The sequence below is a fragment of the Camelus dromedarius genome, chromosome 15 (assembly GCF_036321535.1).
Source record: "Camelus dromedarius isolate mCamDro1 chromosome 15, mCamDro1.pat, whole genome shotgun sequence".
NCBI classification, from domain to species: Eukaryota; Metazoa; Chordata; class Mammalia; order Artiodactyla; family Camelidae; genus Camelus; species Camelus dromedarius.
This window is the reverse complement of record NC_087450.1, coordinates 44739134-44757097: the sequence shown is the minus strand read 5'-3', so window position 1 is coordinate 44757097 and position 17964 is coordinate 44739134. Positions and strand designations below refer to the sequence as shown.

Genomic DNA, 17964 nt, shown 5'->3' with positions numbered 1-17964 from the left:
ATTCAGATGTTTATTTATAATAAACCCTGGCCATTTCCTTAGATAAACATGATTCAGATTGTCTCTGTACTTTGTCAGTCTCACATCCCCAGCCCCTGACTTCTGAACATCTGGGGCTAGGGATGTGAGACTCCAAATTTTATAAGCTTCCCAGGTGATACCTTTCATGAGGGTCTCTTCAAACTCTAAATTATGGGCAAATATATAGTATCCCAGTCAGATGAGAGGTCAGTAACTCTGGATGTAGCTAGTTATACGGAGCCTTTTATAGTTTCTTTACATCGTGTGGTCCTTTAAAAATGCAAGCCAGAGCCTGTCACTCCTCTGCCCAAAACTTTCATATACCTTTCTTTTTCTCTCTTAGTAAAAGCTGCAGTCCTTCCCGTGATGTAAAAAAGCTCTATGTGATCCCCGTCTTCACCTTCCTCCATCTGTCCTTCCTTCTCTCTCTCTCCATCTCCTACTTTCCTGTCTAAAAATAATCAGCTCCAGCCACCCTAGCACTCTTGCTGCACTGCAGATGCAGCAGATGTGCTCCTGCCCCAGGGTCTTTGCATGGCTTTCCTGTTGTCTGGCCTGTTTCCCCTGATATTCACAAGGCTGACACCCTGCCTGCTCAGAGTTTTCAGTCGTGTTCTGTTCTCAAGCAATGCCTGCATTAACACCCCCAATTTTTAAAAACAACTTTCTAGGTATAATTCTGATACCATAAGTTCACTTGTTTTAAGTGTAAAATTTAATGATTTTTTAAAATAAATTTGCCAACTTGAGCAACCACCATCAGTCCAGTTTTAGAATGGTTCCATCACCCCAGTAAGATCCCTCAATTAGAGTTAATCCTGTTCCCACCTCCAACCCCAGGCAACCACTAAACTGATTTCTGTCTGTGTAGATTTCCTTTTCTGAACATTTCATATACAGGCAATACCTGGGAAATATTGTGGGTTCAGTTCCCAACCATTGCAAAAAAACACCCAAATAATGTAGTAAAGCGAGTTACATGAATTTTTCGGTTTCCCAGTTCATATAAAAGTTATGTTTACATTATACTGTAGTCTGTTAAGTGTGCAATAACATTATATCTAAAAAACAATGTACATACCTTAATTAAAAATACTTTATTGCCAAAAAATGCTATCCATCATCTAACAATGCAGGATTGCCACAGACCACCAATTTGTAAAGAATATAGTATCTTCAAAGGGCAATAAAGTGAAGCCCAGGAAAACGAGGTCTGCCTGTGGTGGAATCACACAACATGTTGTCTTTTATGATTGGATCCTTTCACTTTTCACACTGTCAGTGGTTTGAGGTTCATCCACGTTTAGCATGTATCAGTACTTCATTTCTTTTTATGACTGAGTAATATTCCACTGGATGGGCATATCACAATTTGTTTATCCATTCACCAATTGATGGACATGTGGGCTGTTTTTACTTTTTGATTGTTACGAACAATGCTGCTATAAATATACATTCACATGCAGGTCTTCGTAACATTCCCTTTTAAAATTGTAACTTGCAATTCCCCCTGTCTTTATTCTGTTCTACTTTTTTTTTTTTTTTTTGGCATCTATTTATAACAAACCATATAATTAACAAATTGTATTAGTTATATGTTGCTGCATAAAATAATCATTCCAAAATTTAGGGACTTAAATAAATAATGTTTATTATCATAGTTTTGGTTTGTTGGGGATCTGGGTAGACCCTCTGTTTCAGGGTCTCTCATAGACTGCAGTCAAGGTACTGGCCAGGGCTGCAGTCATCTTAAGACTCAACTGGAGATAGACCCATTTTAAGTTCATTCCTGTGATTGTTGGCACTGTTGTGGGCTGTTGACCTAGGGGTCTCATTTCAGTTCTGGCTGTTGGCTGGAGGCTGCCCTCAGTTCCTTGCCTCTTCTAGGGCCGCTCCACAGGGCAGCTTATAAGATGGCAGCTGGCTTCACCAGAGCAAGCAGGCAGGAGTGAGTAAGATGTGTGAGCAAGACAGAAATCACAGATTTATTACCTAATCTCTGAAATGATATCTCATCACTTTTGCTGTATTCTGTTTCTTAAATCTAGTCTACACACTGAGGGGGAATTACGTAAGAGTGTGAATACCAGGGATCATTGCAAGCCAGTTGGAAGCAACCTACCACGCTTACTTGTTATATTTATTGTTTGTTTGTCTCTCCCCACAGGAATGTAAAATTCCATGAAGGCAGGGATCTTTTTTTCTGTTCACTAGTATATTATAAACACCTACAACAGTGCCTACCATATTGTTTACAGTCCGTAAACATTTGTTGAATGAATGAATGAACAAACTCTAGTTTATTTCAGCACAGAAAAAGTTTAGGTTCCCTTCTCTGTATTAGTTCTTTTAAATTTCACTTAGTATTTATTTTCTTAGGTTAAATATGCCTCTCCCTTTTTGTTCTTCAGCTCTTTCTTAGAGTACATTTTTCCCAAGGTCTTATACATGATTTATTGCTTTGAATCAGTAGGATTAAAATTTATTCTTGTTACAAATCATCTTGTTTGTTCAGTTCAAGGTTTTTTTTTTTTTTTTTTGGTTATTTTGTAAATTTATTTTGTTTATTTTATTGTGGTAAAAGACACATAAAATTAAATTTACCATCTTAACCATTCTAAGCATACAGTTTAGTAGTGTTGAGTACATCCACATTGTTGTGCAGTAGATCTCTAGAACCTTCCCATCGTGTAAAACTGAAACCCTATGTCAATTTAAATACTAATTCCTCTTCCCTCCAGCCCTTGGCAACTACCTTTTCAGTTTCTGATTCTATGATTTTGGGTCCTTTAGATACCTCATGTAAATAGAATCCTACAGCATTTGTCCTTTTGTGACTGGTTTATTTTGCTTAGCATAATGTCTTTGAAGTTGATCCATGTTGTTGCATGTGACTGGATTTCTTCCCTTTTTAAGGCTGCCTAGTATCTGTTGTACATTTATACCATGTTTTGTTTATCCATTCATCCATCAGTGGACATTTGCATTGCTTACACCTCTTGGCTATTGTGACTAATGCTGACTGCACATGGGTATATACAAAAATCCTGCTTTGAATGCTTTTGAACATACCCCTAAAGTAGGATTGCTGGATCATATTGCTGATTCTATTTTTAATTTTTTGAAGAATCTCTATGCTGTTTTCCATAATGGCTTACTGTTTTACAGCAGAAGTTCCAGGTTTGAAACTATTATTTTGAAACTTTAATCTGTTCACATGGATAGTGAGTTGGACAAGTTGGACTTGTTGGACTTAGTTTATCCTCTAGCTCCAGTATTTCTCTTATTAAATAATCAACTTATTAAATAATCAACTTAGTCCTCAAAAAAGGTGTTCGGTTAATTTGGCATGATTTCTTCTTGGTCAACCTGTGTTATCTTTAGTGCTGATAGACTCATTTAAAGACAAGAATCACTGTCAAACTAATTGATCTTTAGTTTTAAGGCTTTTCATTCCCATCCAATTCCCCCTTTTAATATTAAGGCTGAATTTAAATGTATCCAGTTTTATGGTACTGTTTCTGAACTAAGAATTTTTGAAATTATGTTCATTGGCCTAGTTGATACTTGACTTACAGTTATTCTGGGTGTAGCAGTTTAAATGTATTTAAAGTAGCTAGATAGTTTGAATTTAGAGTATATTTAAAACTTCCTATTTAATGTTCATGACTCTCCATTCTTTACTTATAAAGTCTACTACTGCTATATTTACCCCAGTTTATTTTGATTTACCATTGAGTAATTTGTAAACATTAGGGCAGTGGTTATGGACTTAGGGAAGTAAAGAAACTGAGAATCTCCATAACAAGGTAAGGTGAACAATTAGAGGGTAAGCTGACAGCAGATCAGCCCCCGGGAGGACCCAGTAGAAGTGGGAGCTGAGATTCTAGAAGTAAAATATAGGCATATGAGTTAGTTCCTGGTCCAGAAACAGGGTATAAAGATGAGTCTTGAAGAGTGAAGCACATTTGAGCTTGGCGTGCTGGTTCAGGAATGTGTTAAAAGGATGGCTTGCTAATGGAATACAAATCCATACCAAGAATCTGGTTGAGAAACACAGGACCCTAACAGAAAGAAAGGAGTTTGATTTTGAGCCAAGATTTTTTGAGTTAGGTACTGTATTAGTTTCCTATTGCTGCTGTAAAAAATTACCACAGACTTGGTGGCTTAAAACAACACAAATGTATTATAGTTCTGGTGGTCAGAAGTCTGAAATGGGTCCCCTTGGTCTAAAATCAAAGTGTTGGCGAGGCTGCATTCCTTCTGAAAGCTCTAGGGGAGACTCTTTGAGGACATTTTAAAAGCTGGCAGATATGCTGCAGAGATATTATCTCTGAGAAGTTATGGAGGAGCAAAAAGATCTAGAGGACTGTAGAAAGTAAAAACATTCTGGAGATTTTTAGAAGAAATTACATGCAGGTCTTTAAGTGGATGATTTGCAGACATTTAAATAAGAATGCAGTAGTCAGTTAGAATAACAGTTGGGTAACTAACAAACAGTCATGGCAAATATATTTTACTCTTTTAAGGGAAGTGAATATCATTGACTTAGATGATCTCACTTTCAATAAAGCATTCAGTCCTTCTTCCTTAGTAGTCTGCTAACTATGTGCTCCTTTCTTAGTTGTTTGAATGTATGGAGGAGCTATGCCGAAAAGATATACCTCTTGTCGGCCCTTAGGTGTCTTGTGGACTGTCACAGCTTCTCCTTTGACCCTATTTTGTTCATTGTTCTATTAGGTTATTGAAAATTGTGCTTTTCAGTTTACTACAGAATCAATATTTAAAATTATTTTTATATTTACATGCACTGGGATGCTGTGCCAGACTCATAAGATAGGCCAGGATAGGACTGATACACATTTACGGAAAGTCCACGATGCTAGATTTTGCTAGATAAAAAAAGCAGTCAGCTTTTGCTTTTGAAGGTGTTAAAATCCAGTTGAGAAGACTCAAACATATTTGTAAGAAATGATATAGCAGTGCTGGATAGATTAAATCTCATGTGCAATGTATAGCCTGTACATAAATTCAGAAGAAGACTCAATCACTGAGGAATGGAGTGACTGAAGAAAGCCTTCACTAATGAACCAGAACTGACATAGGCCCTAAAGAAAGGTGGACATAGATAGCATTAGAGGTAGAGGAGGTCAGTAGGTTATATGGTTGGAGAAAAACTTAGAGACATAGCATACATGGGGAACAAGAATTGTAAGCATACATATGACTGGTTTACCAATCAAAAAATCACATCCATTATGTCATATTGGAGTATTCTAGCAAAAGGACATTTTTATGTGAAATAAATTGATATATGAAATAAATTGAAATGTGGAAATTAATATACTCTCCAAATAAAACATTGTAAGACTCAATATGTTCTTCCTGGGCTAAATGTTAATCCATGTGTTTTGATTCTCCTGATCGTACTAGTCCATCTGATAAATATTTTCTGTAATAAATCCAAGAGAGCATAACCATTGAATATCCTTAGATTACAAAATCCTGTATTCATTTGAGAGAATGGTGACTTTTTTTTTGCATCAGATTTCTTTTTTTTAATTGAAGTATAGTTGATATACAATTTGATATAGGTGTATAATACAGTGATTCACAATTTTTAAAGGTTATGTTCCATTTATAGTTATAAAATATTTACTATATTCCCCATGTTGTACAGTATATTCGAGCTTATTTTATACCTAATAGTTTATGCTTCTTAGTCCCTTACCCCTAGATTGCCCCCCTTCCCTCTCCCCACTGGTAACCACTAGTTTGTTCTCTGTAGGATGGTGACTTCTTGTTTTCACCTTTGTCATCACTGAAGTTTTCTTTCTGCCATGTGTGTTTACATTCTTAATCTTCCATTTCTGGTCTAAAAGTATGAGGCTCTTAAAAACCTGAGATGCCTCTTCCATTTTACTGTCAGCTGGCAAATGGAAAAAATTTAAAAACATAATAAAAGAGGGAGAGGTCTCTGAACTCCTGTCAGCTTCTGACAAGCATGCTAATTTGAAATATAGTTCTTCCTCCAACCCACCGCAGGCACTCTTCTTTTTTCTCCTTGACTTCCAGTTAGAGTTTCAGCAAGTAAACACTTGAAAGTAAACGTTAACCCCCACTACCCCCCTGCCAAACTCTATTAATTCTTTGCCTTTGTCTTTTTCATGAAATTGATTCTCTTACTGCTTTGCCCGTCTCCTTTAATGAGTAGGTAGGAGTTTTGAGCATTGCATTCCTAGTCTGTGGTGGTTTTATAATTTTTAATAAACACCCATTTTTTTTTTAATGAGGAGAAAACAGATGATACCTTGGGATGCAAGCTTACCTGTTCAGAATGAACAATACTTGGGTGCATGTTATTTTTTAAGGGTATATTAGATCATTATAGATTCATAAGAAGTTGCAAAACAGTATGGAGAGGTCTTACATACCCTTCACCCAGTTTCCCCCACTGGTTATATTTTACATAGCCAAGAAATTGACATGGGTACAATGTATGTACATGCCACCTTATCACATGAGTAACTTCCTGTAATCACCACAGCAGTCAAGATCACCACAAAGATCTCTCTCCTGCTACCTCTTTGAGCAGAGTTATTTTTAAGATTGGAACTTTAATTTTGATGAATGCCACAATGTAAGCTTACAGGTATTAAAATTATATATACTGTTCTGATAACAGTGTATCAAATAAAGGTACATTGTAAGTTTTCTCAGTGGGTAAAGCCTAAGGTCCCTATTGTACGTATCACCTGTCTTGTCAGTGTTTCCTGCATTTATCTGTTGTATCTAAAGAACCAGTGTTTGTTTAATAGCAACAAAGCCCAGTAAGCAAATTTGTGAATTTTTCTTCGGCTTTTGTTTTCATTCCCAGAACTCAAAATTAGCTCATCATACCCAATGTTTTGATCAAAGGCATTTTTTCTTTTCTGCTATGAAATGAATGTTTTGAGATGTTTAAAACCACATCTTTTCCCATATTTTACATATTAAAGATCACCAATAGGTGATCTGTGAGATAAAACATTTTTTTAGCAACCAATTTTTCCCCTTTGTGGGTATTTTTAAACTAGTGATATATAATGGAGAATGTGAAGCAGTTATCCTTTTTTTGTTGTTGTATTTGACCCCAAATCCCAGTAAGATTTTAAGAATTTATGACTTATAAATTAAACTCTGGCAACATCTGAAATTCCTGTGCAGAAAAGAAAGGAACCATTTCATGGTAGCTCCTCACTTAAGTTAATGCCTAATGCCCCTGTCATTGCATCTCGCTGTGCTATTACATCTGAAGGGAAAGTGGATAAGCAGTGTTAAAAGATAAACTGAGACATATTAGAATTTCTAAGAGTTTATTCGAGTGAACGTTGATGCAAGGTGGTTAGGTGCTTTCTACTGATCAGAGTTAGGGCCAAGGTTTTTAGAAGACTTGGAAGCAAACAGGAAAATTATGTGATTGGCTATAGCTTAAATGGCTGCATTATTTGGGAAAGACTAGCTCGCTATTTGTGATTGGCTGTTTTTCTTAAACTTGAGGCATTTACAAGGATTGATTCTGGCTAAGGGTTTGGTTTGCTTAAGTCTGCTACCAAGGCATTAGGTCTACCTCGGTATGTAGTGGCCTCCCTGCTTGATTATTTTATAGCCGTGTTAAAGTGTGAGGTCTTCTAGGGCTAAGGCTGTCTAGAAGTGTGTTGTAGAGAGAGGGATCTGGGAGGCAGGAGCTTTGGATTCTAATTCTGTCATTAAGTTTTGTGTGTATGTGACTAAAGCTTTTCCATGTGTCATTTTCCTGGAGATAACGACTCTGTCACCCCAACCTTGACATGAAGATTAAATTAGGTTCCATGTGGGTGGGAAGCAAACAGAATGAAGCAAATGTGAAGTTGTGTGATACAAAGCACTATTATTATATTAGCCTTCTTTTCTATATATTTGAAGTAACAGTATAGTAGGTGCTCAATAAATTCTAGTTCAGTGCTTGTTCCTGTATTACATCTGAGAATGCTGTTGATCATAAAGTACCCTGTGTGGGCCAGCAGAAGTTGCTATTACCAACCTGCAGATAAAGTATGGAAAGCAAGGGGAAAGGGAAAGGTACTTTTTAAAGAAGGAAAACATTGCTTATCTTTCCAGGAGTAGTTTTGATGGACCCCGGAGGATGGGGGAACAGATTTCAGGGTATCAGGAAGGGAAGTGGTGAAGACAAAGTAAAGACAGTAGGTTTAGACAATGTTTGGAGGAAGAAGGGAAAAGCATATTAGCTGCAAGAGACAATGGGGTCCCTTGATCCTTCCCACTAACCAGGTGTCATTTCCCAGCCATCCTGTCAGGAGTGTCCTAGGTTCATGGCCTTTGGCAGCTGAGGTAGGTCTTCAGGTGTTTGTGACGGGAAGTATCTAACTTAACGTAGGAATTAATGGTAATGGAAAAATATCTTGAACTGTGCTGCCCAACACAGGAGCCCCTGGTCTTAAATATGTGGCTCTTGAGCACTTGAAATGTGGCTAGCCTGAACCGAGATGTATGCAAATGTAAAATACACAGCAGAGCTCAAAGAACTGGTACAAAAAATGATCTCATTAATAATTTTTTATGTTGATTATATGTGGAAATGATAATATTTTGGACATAGTAGGATATATTATTAAAATTAACTTCACCCGTTTCTCCTTACCTTTTGAAATGTGGCCATTAGAAAATGTTAAATAATCTCAAATCGCATATGTATACACGGCTCACCCTTGTGTATTGCGTTATCTTTCTCTTGGATACCACTGGTCTAGAAGGGCGGGAGAGGAGGGCCAGAGTGCTCTCAGAAGAGGGGCCAGGATATCTGGAGGGTCTGGAAGTGGATGGCTTTCTAACCACTGGCCACGAGGATGGAGTGGTGTTCGGATGAAGCCAGTCCCCTGTATGTAGCAGGGATACAGGGGCCTCTCATGCTCCCCGTTTAATTTATGCTACTTGGGAGTCATGCCCCAGTGGCATTTGAGCTGTAACTTGTAGTTGCTCCTCTGGAAAGAGTGTATGTAGCATGATAGTCAAATCTGTTACAGTCACTTCTTAGAACTGTACAGATTTATTTGTTTGTTTGTTTTTGTTTTTAACCACATAGAACTGTTAGAAGTTGAACATTATTTAAAATAACTGAATCCATGACAAGGGCTCTCACATTTTTATTGTGTGTGTACTGGAATTTGTTATATTGAATTTTGACCTGTATGTCAGTAGGAGTACTTAGGATCTTGCTCACTGTAGTTTATATCTTAAGTTTTTACTTTATTCACTAAAAGTAGTGTGTGTGTGTGTGTGTGTGTGTGTGTGTGTGTGCATGAATGAGTGGACCCAGATTACTTCATACCTCAAGACATTTAAAGTGGACATGATAGCTGTCTCAATCTTACTGACATTTAAAAGGACCTTTATTATTATTTTTTAAATAATACAAGTATCAGTAGAAAATTTGGTTTCTTGAGTAGCAGGACACATCAAGTGGAAAAGATGTGGTTTTACAGAAGCCTGTAAAACACAAAGAAACCCTTTCTGTTTCCTCTGCCTGCACCTTGCAGGGCAGCATATGAGGAAGGGCTGGAATTGAGCCACCAAATTGTATTTGGGAAGCCACTTGTTTGTTCTGAAGTCTTGGGTGCTTTGCCCCATTTTTGATGGCATTTAGATGTTGGGAAGACCCCTTGCAATTTCCTCCACATGAAGAGAATCTACAAGTATCTTTCAAGGACCAGCTGAGTCCAGTTTTTAAAGCTTTCTCTTCATATAGTAAAAGGATAAAGATGAAGAATCTTGCATTTGAAGTGTTTGGTAAGAAAGCCCCTCAGACTTTTTTATGGCCTTTGGGAAATACACAAATAACTCAACCCCGCCTCCCCCAAACAGTTTCCTAGTTTTTCAGTTATTTTCAATGAATTTATGGTGACACTAACTTTTTCACCATAAAAACTGTGGGAACCATGTTGATTTAATCAGGAGGCACATCAGCCAAACAGAATTCTTGCCTGGGAGTTTGGAGTTAGTTCTGAAAGAGTAAGATTGGTCCTGTTATGAGTAGCTGGTCTGTAACATGTAAATCTGGGAGCTTTTTTTCCCTCATAGCATCTAGTCAAAACAATCAAAAAGTGGTAAATAGAGAGAAGGTGACAGTAACAGGAACCACAGAGATAGCAGAGATAAGAAACCGAGAAAAAATTCTGGGGGCAGTAGAGGACTTTGAACTGAGGCTGGGCTGCTTTTTTAATCTTAGATTCCCTAAGATACCTCATTTCTTTTTAATAAATTGTCTTTTATTTGCTCAAGTGAGTTTGAATTAGAATTCTGTCACCTGATGCTGAGTCCTAACTCAGTAACCTCCAAAGCATCCTGTAAATCTCTTTCTCAAAGCATTGTAATTGTAATACTTTGTCTAGTCAAGACAGACTTTAAGCTCCATGAAGACAGATTGTATTTTGTTGGTCTTAAGATTTCCATTACCCAGCCTGGGTCTTGGCACCGCAGGTGCTCAGTAGTGTTTGTCAAATACATGAATTACAAATATCTCATTATACACACTTTTAATTTTCAAATCCCTTAAACTTTTTTTGAGTGGGTAATATGTTCATATTATTCAAAAATCAAAATGTATTAAAATATATTTAGTGAGACGTCTCCCTCCTTCATTGTCTTGTCCCTCCCACCCAAATCAAACCACCTTCCTTTCCTTCTCTCACACCAAGGAAGCACTGGTATAACTTTTTCTAGTGTAGCTTTCAGTTTCTTATGCACATATAAGCAAATACAAATATATATATATATTCCCTTTTTTATGCAAATGGTAACATATATACTCTGTTTTATACCTTACTTTTGACTTAATGTAGCACAGAGATTTTTTTCCATATAAACATTCCTTTTTAAAATAATTGTATATTATTACATTGTATAATTGAACCATGGTTTATTTAATCTGAATTCTATTGCTGGGCATTAAAGTTGCTTTAAATCTTTCTCTGTTACGAACAATACTGTAATAAATAGTCTTGTATATGTCACATTGCATGTGTTCAAGTATGTCTGTAATATAAGTAACTAGAAGTGGAATTGCTGGATCAAAGCTTTTTTTTTTTATAATTTTTTTAAAATTAGCTATCTAGGTTAGTAGTCACATAGGTTTTATTTTTTTATTTTTTTGGTAGGGGGAGATAATTAAGTTTACTTATTTATTTATTTATTTTATGGAGGTATTGGAGATTGAACCCAGGACCTCGTGCATGGTAAACACATGCTCTGCCACTGAACTATACCCTCCTCCCACCATGTATTTATATTTTATCACCAGAATGCTCTCATAAAGTTTATACCAATTTATTAACCCAGCAATGATAGATGAGAGTGATTGTTTCTCTATAGCATTGCCAATCGTATATTAATATATTTGCAAATTTCTGTTCGGTTCCACTTTGCATAATGGCCAGGTTGCTCCTGTTGGACCAACCCATCCACAGATATAAAGCCATGTGCCTCAGGGCTCTGGAGAGTAATCAAAAGCAGGCAGATACTGGATGGGGGTTGATACTTAGGAGGGAAAACAAAGCTTATGTATGGGACAAGGTCAAAATATCTAATATGCGAAGGTGAAGCCCTAGAAGGAGACAAGGGGAGAAAAAGAAAGCAGGAAAATACTAGATTAAATAATGCCCAGATATTTCCAAATATGATGAAAGAACTATATTTACAGATTCAAGAATCTCAATAATCTCAATTCAAGAATCCCAAGTAAGACAAATGCAAGGAAAAAACAAGGCACGTCATAGTGAAAATACTAAAAACCAAACATAAAGAGAAAATCTTAAGTGACCGCGAAGGTAACACTTTATATGTAGCTGAAAATTGTGTCACTGGTAACTTTTCATCAAAAACAATGGAGGTGAGAAGACAGTGCAGTGATATCTTTAAAGTGCTGATAGATTTCTGTCAATCTGGTGAAAAATGATGTTCAATTTAGTTTTAATTTGTATTTCTTTTGATATGAATGAGATTAAGCATTTTTTCATGTTTAAGAGTCATTTGTATTTCTTTTCTGTATATCGTTTCTCATTTCTAAAATAGGTATAATGGGACCGTATAGCTCAATGGTAGAGCATGTGCTTAACATGCACGAGGTACTGGGTTCAATCCTCAGTACTTCCATTAAAATAGGTATAAATGAATTATATCTACTGAAGAGGGTTTGGGAATAATTAAATAATATATCTTAGAAAACGTTTTTGTGAAGTATGAGATGCTCTAATTAGACCAACTTTGGCTTTCCTTTTCACATACAGTAGTGCATTTAACAAGGAATAATCTCCAGGTTTAGGCTATTTGTTGTCAGAGACCATTGAAAGAATCATCTTTACCAGGCTGGGCTGTCACCTGGCTCTAAAGTTACAGACACTCTTGAGTATATCTTAGCTTTTAGCTATTAAGAGCAGTCAATTTCAGGTGACAGTTTGTTTGTTGACAGCGAACAGTCTCCAAGAAAGGATGTAAAATTTCTCTTTGCAGGGCAACCCGGGTTTGGAATCTATTCTGCACAAGATATCTGTCTCTTCTAAAAGGAGAAGAGAACTCTGACACAGCTGCTCTTACCAGAAGAAGAGCTTAAGCCTAGTTGATTGCCAAAACTCAGTCTTATTAGTTTGTTACTTGCCAATGTACTATAACTTGAAAAAAGGAAGGCTGCATGTATTTATTGCTAATGCTGGAAAATTGCCACTAAGGCAGTTGGCAGAACAGTTGACATTTTAACAGTTCTAGGTCAGATAATCTCCGTCTATCCAGAAGGTTTGACCAAGGATTGACAAAAAAAAAAAAAAAGAGATCAAATGATTCTGTTCACTTGGCTGCATCTAAATGTTTCATTTTCAGCTTACAGGAAAGATTACTATGGAAGCAATCTTTGACGTTTCAGCCGTTACAACAGAGTGGCCGTAAATGGCTTGAGTAACTGTTGGAGCTTCAAATGCAAATATACAGGAAGAGTCGCTGTCTGAAGTAGAATGTGAGAAGTATTTTTTTCACGTGTGTTTTGCTCCTCATATGATATTTATGGTTCAAATTTTACATTAAGATATGTTTTAAATCGTCATTTACTCAGTTTCACACACAAGAAAGATCAGCTCACAGTGGCAGAACTGAAAGCTGGGTTCTTGAGTCTTAGTTCCAACGAGTATGAAGTTTTCCTTATTTTCTCAATGGCAAAATAAAGAATGTATAATAGGGTTTGAAAGTTGGAGATCATAAAGCACTTTTATAGTTTCCAGGAGACCAAATTCTTTTCAGTCTTGAGGTTTTTTTTTTGTTATGAATTTAGTTGTAAATCAGCCTGTTGCTGATAAACACAAATTTATATTACTCCTGAGATCAACATTTCTTTTATTATGAATTTACTTGTATAAAACAATTTGCTGCCAACAAACATAAATTTATATTAGTTCTAGGATCAACATTTTAGGAAGGGATAAAGTAGGGATCGTCTGAGCATTTTTGAAAGAATGTTGGTCTAAAATAGCCAGTAGAATAAAAATACATTGTACAAACTAAAATAGGGCAAAAGAGCTAAAATGCAGTGCATGGACTAAAATAACTAGCAGTTCAAATGAGTACAAGTGCTAAATATGTCATTAATTTTCGATTACCTTATATGTACAAGAGTTCTTTTAATTTTTTTAAATCCCACATTTTACTCCCTTTGTTATTGTTTTCAAAAGTATATTTAAGAACCCTGAGTCTAACAAACTAAAAGTTTTGAGACTGCCATTTTAACCTACAGATTGACATTTTCAGACTAGTAGGTAGAAATGGCTGTGTATTGATTGGTACAGGGTTTACCTCTATAAATTGAAAATGAAGAAATGAACTGAATTTGATTTATTATCTGTCCAGCCACCTCCCTTCCTCAGCCTCTTCCAATCCTATGTTACTTTTTAAAAACCTGCCTTAACATCCCCAGGACTGACTTAGCAAATATCCCACCGAGATGCAGTAGCCATTTGAGGGTTCACCCGTTTTGTGAATGATTGTTGCGCATCCCTCAGGAGTTTAGAAATGGCTCACACTATGGGGAGGAGAGTTCCTGGGTGACCTCAGATCAGTGTTAGTGTCTGTTTGTGCCAGTGACCTTCTTGCTGGTTCTTGGACATCTAGGTGTGCTCCTGCACCAAGCCTCTTTACACTTGCCGTTCTCTTTGCCTGGAAAGTTTTCCCGTACGTTTCACATGGTTTGCTCCCTCACCTCTTTCAAAACGTCAGTTGCTACCTTGCAGACTACTCTGTGAAGGAGCTACATCCTTACCGTTTGAGAGTTTTGAGCAAAGGAGGAACATAATCTGACTAGTGGGTTGAAAGGATCGCTCTGCCTGCAGTGATGGCAGTAAACTGCAAGTGAGCAAGGACTGAAGCAGGGAGGGTGGTGGCTGTTATCCAGGCCGGAGATAATAATGGCTCAGATCAGGTGGTTGTGGAGGTGGTGAGAAGTGGTTGGACTGAGGATGTAAATTGACAGCAGAGTCAGCAGGATTTGCTGCTGCTTTGATTGTGGAAGCTAGAGAAAAATAGGAGTCAGGGATGATTCTGAGGTTTTTTGGCCTGAGAGAATGAAGGAGTAGAGTTGCCATTTATTGAAATGAATAAATATCCAAGGAAGGGCACAAAATCAGGATTTTGATTATAGTCATGGCAGCTGGATAAATGAAACTTGTACTTAGGTCCATAGAATCACACTTCACAGGGTATGTTAGCCCTCTCAGAATTTAAAATAACCCTAAAACCACACCTTTCTAATAATCTGGGACTGTAACAGAAGTAAGAATTTAAGTAGGATCTTTCACAAACCTCCTCCCGTTCACCACGTGGAGCTGTTTATAGATCCTTAGGTGGCTCTTAACTATTCTTTCAAGTACTGAGTTGAGAATAGTCTGCATGTATTGATGTTCTATGCTGTGTCAAGGATGATTCTGAGGTTTCTTGCCTGAGACTAACGAATGGAATTACCATTTACTAAAATGAGGAATAAATATCAAAGGAAGAACGCAGCTGCTCAGCTCTAAGGACTAGCGCTGTTTGTCACCATTGTCGTTCCTTTGGTGGTGGAGTGTCTTCTGTGACCTCAGCTTTGATTTTTTCCATTCACTTCTCTCTCTTCTGGCTTTTTTGTCATGGGGTCAGGCTTGTGGTGATAAAGAAGTGCTCTGTCCTTAGCCAGACGTTGATGTAAGTTAAAAGATGTTGTAAGCAGTAAAACAAACAACACCCAGCTATGCAGATAGAGTTATCATTTTTATCTTTTGAGCTCAAGGTTTATATTTCTGTTTTCATTTTCAAGGTTTTAGGTCAGAGTTTTAAAATTAGGGCCAGGACCTTGAAGCTAGTTGCTTGGGTGTTTGTAGAAAGGAGTGGTGACTGTTGTGGAATCTTCTGTAAGAGGTGGGCATGCGTCCTTACGTGTGTTCATCAACCCATCCGTAAAAAATATTTGTAAATGCCTGCTGTGTTTAAAGATGTGTTTTAAGGAATTTGAGATGCTGTTTTTTTAAGGAGGGAAGGCAGTGGAGATTTAGGGAGCTTTTTAGTGGTAACAGCATGAAAAACATAGAGATCTACTCTTTAGACTAGTTCTAACTCATCCCCAGAGTTCTTTATTCAAACAACATGTCATAGTGAAACCCAGTATGTCAAAATCCCAAGCTGCACTCCAGGCTTGCAGTCAGAGAGGCTAGAAGCCCCAGGACCCCACCAGCTCAGCACACTTTATTGCATGGCAGAATTCCTTAGAACCCCTAGGTGTCTGCAGAGGCCACTTGGAAAAACTGCAATTCCTTAGCCTTTCCCATCGTAAAAAGAAAAAAAAAATTATGATGATTTCCCATCATCATAAATGGAGAGGGAAACTTTTCTTTTACATGAGCTTTCTCTTTTAGAAAAAAATAGAAGCTATTACTTAAGCGTAGTTAAATGTTTTAAATCACCAAACCTCTGTACATCTTTCTTATAGAGACTAGTTCATAGAAAGAGTTACTGAAAAATACTAGTTGGTGATAATGATATTAACAGATTGTCAGGAGATTAGACTCTTACTTGGGGTACCCACTGATGTAACTGGTTTATATGGGTAGGTACGAGTTTGACCTTTGTTTTTACTTCCAGACGTACTGTAAAGGATGGTGATATATGTCATTAGCTTATGGGTTGTTAAGTATTAGTGAAGTGGTCTGAATGCTTTAGTAAAATCAAATGAATTGAATGGGCAGGTCTGTGCCTATTGTTTGAATTAAAACAATCATACATTCATGTATTCTTTTCATACTTTTAAAAAACAAAAAGGTAGTACTACTGCATTATAATTCTACTGCACATTTAAAATGCAGATTTAAAAAATTCTAATTGTGCTTTTTAGTAACTAATAATTTAATAGTGCTTTTTGATCCTCCCCTACTTTTTCAACCTTCTTTTCTTGCTTGATGTGAGAAAACCCAAATTGAAGATGCCTGCAGTTTGAACAGGTTGAACTTGTGGCCTTGGCTGTAATTGTCACTTCACAATCGATTCTGGATTTTAATCTTATTATTATATCTTTTTTTCCCCACAGACTGGTGAATTTTCAGCTCGTTTCCTTTTGAAGTTGCCGGTCGATTTCAGCAATATTCCCACATACCTGCTCAAGGTAAAAGTCTATGATTATCAGTATGAGAATATAAATGAGCTTTTAAAGTAATTATTTAACTCTGAATATTTGTATGGTGTGCCAGCATTTTGTCCAGGTGATGAATTCTATTAAAAATTTTGTTGCATGAAGATCCACTGAGTCACTATTACCTAGAAGCTAAAATAGTAGCCCTAAAAATAATTTCAAAATGGATTTTCCTTGTAAGATAAAATTACTATAAGTAAATTAAACATTAGAAAAAAATTGCCTTTAGTTAATAATCTTTTGGGGATGAAAGACTCTCTTAGAAATTATCTTAATATGTATTCCGTCTTTAAGTAGTATTGCATATTAACTGTGCTGTGCCGACTGGCATTTCATTTTCTTTATTTATGTTAGCAGTTGATCTCAGGGACCTTCAAAGTCGGACTGTCATGAAGAAACCCAGAATTGAGTTAGGCCAATGAGTATAGCATTCTTTAAAATGTGGTGCAGGCAAGATGTGGGTCGGGAATAGCTGCCTTGGGGAGGGCTCTGCAATGCTTTGTGAAGAAGAGGTGAAATCCAAATCTTCACTAGGCTGTGGTTAGTATGAAAGAAACTGAATGGACCGGGGAACCAGCCAGTACTGAACAGAAAGCCTTAAGATGAAGGCCCAGGTTTATCATAGATGAGGACTTGAGTTGCAGTTTAAGATAGGACCTCAGTGCCAAGTTGAGCCTGTGGTGGTATAGCTCTGGCTTAATGTAAGAAGAATTTCTGCCTTCCTCATTTGATGTTCAAAGAGTTAATGATATTTATAACAGTCTACTGAGAAGATAGGATCCTTGTACAAGTTTTTCTGTGTATTATAATAGTCATAAATAATATTAATCTTGATAATGATTAGAATTATGTATGGTCTGGAAGAATATAAACTATAGACATTGAAAAGATTAGGGAATCCTTTTTTTTTTTTTTTACATTCCATCCAAGGGATTTATTAGTTTCTTTTCCCCTAAGTAAAACGTGGGATCTTTGTGCCTCATTAAATTTTCATTTTTGATTTCTAGTTGACTATTTTCCTGCTCTGTATCCAAGAGTTGTAAAGTCCAAGTGAGAATGGAAGTCAGCAATTTGTGTTAGTTTCTCAATACTCCTAGTGTGGAAAATATACATATTAGATCTGTGATAACCAGGCATAATTGATTTGGTTTCAGCAATTACTGTGTCCTATTAGAACAGCCAACAGTCTCCTTGGAAACTCTTAGATCACAGACTCA

The 17964-nt window shown here is 36.8% G+C and overlaps 1 protein-coding gene across 3 annotated transcripts in view; it reads left to right on the top strand.

The window, feature by feature from the left end:
• BABAM2 (BRISC and BRCA1 A complex member 2) overlaps window positions 1-17964 on the top strand; it is a 355229-nt gene that overhangs the window by 105667 nt on the left and 231598 nt on the right. For all 3 annotated transcript variants that reach the window (XM_064494653.1, XM_010991265.3, XM_064494652.1), the window contains one exon: window positions 16646-16720. In XM_064494653.1, the coding sequence (XP_064350723.1) occupies window positions 16646-16720 (75 nt within the window). The remainder of the gene's footprint in view (window positions 1-16645; window positions 16721-17964) is intronic.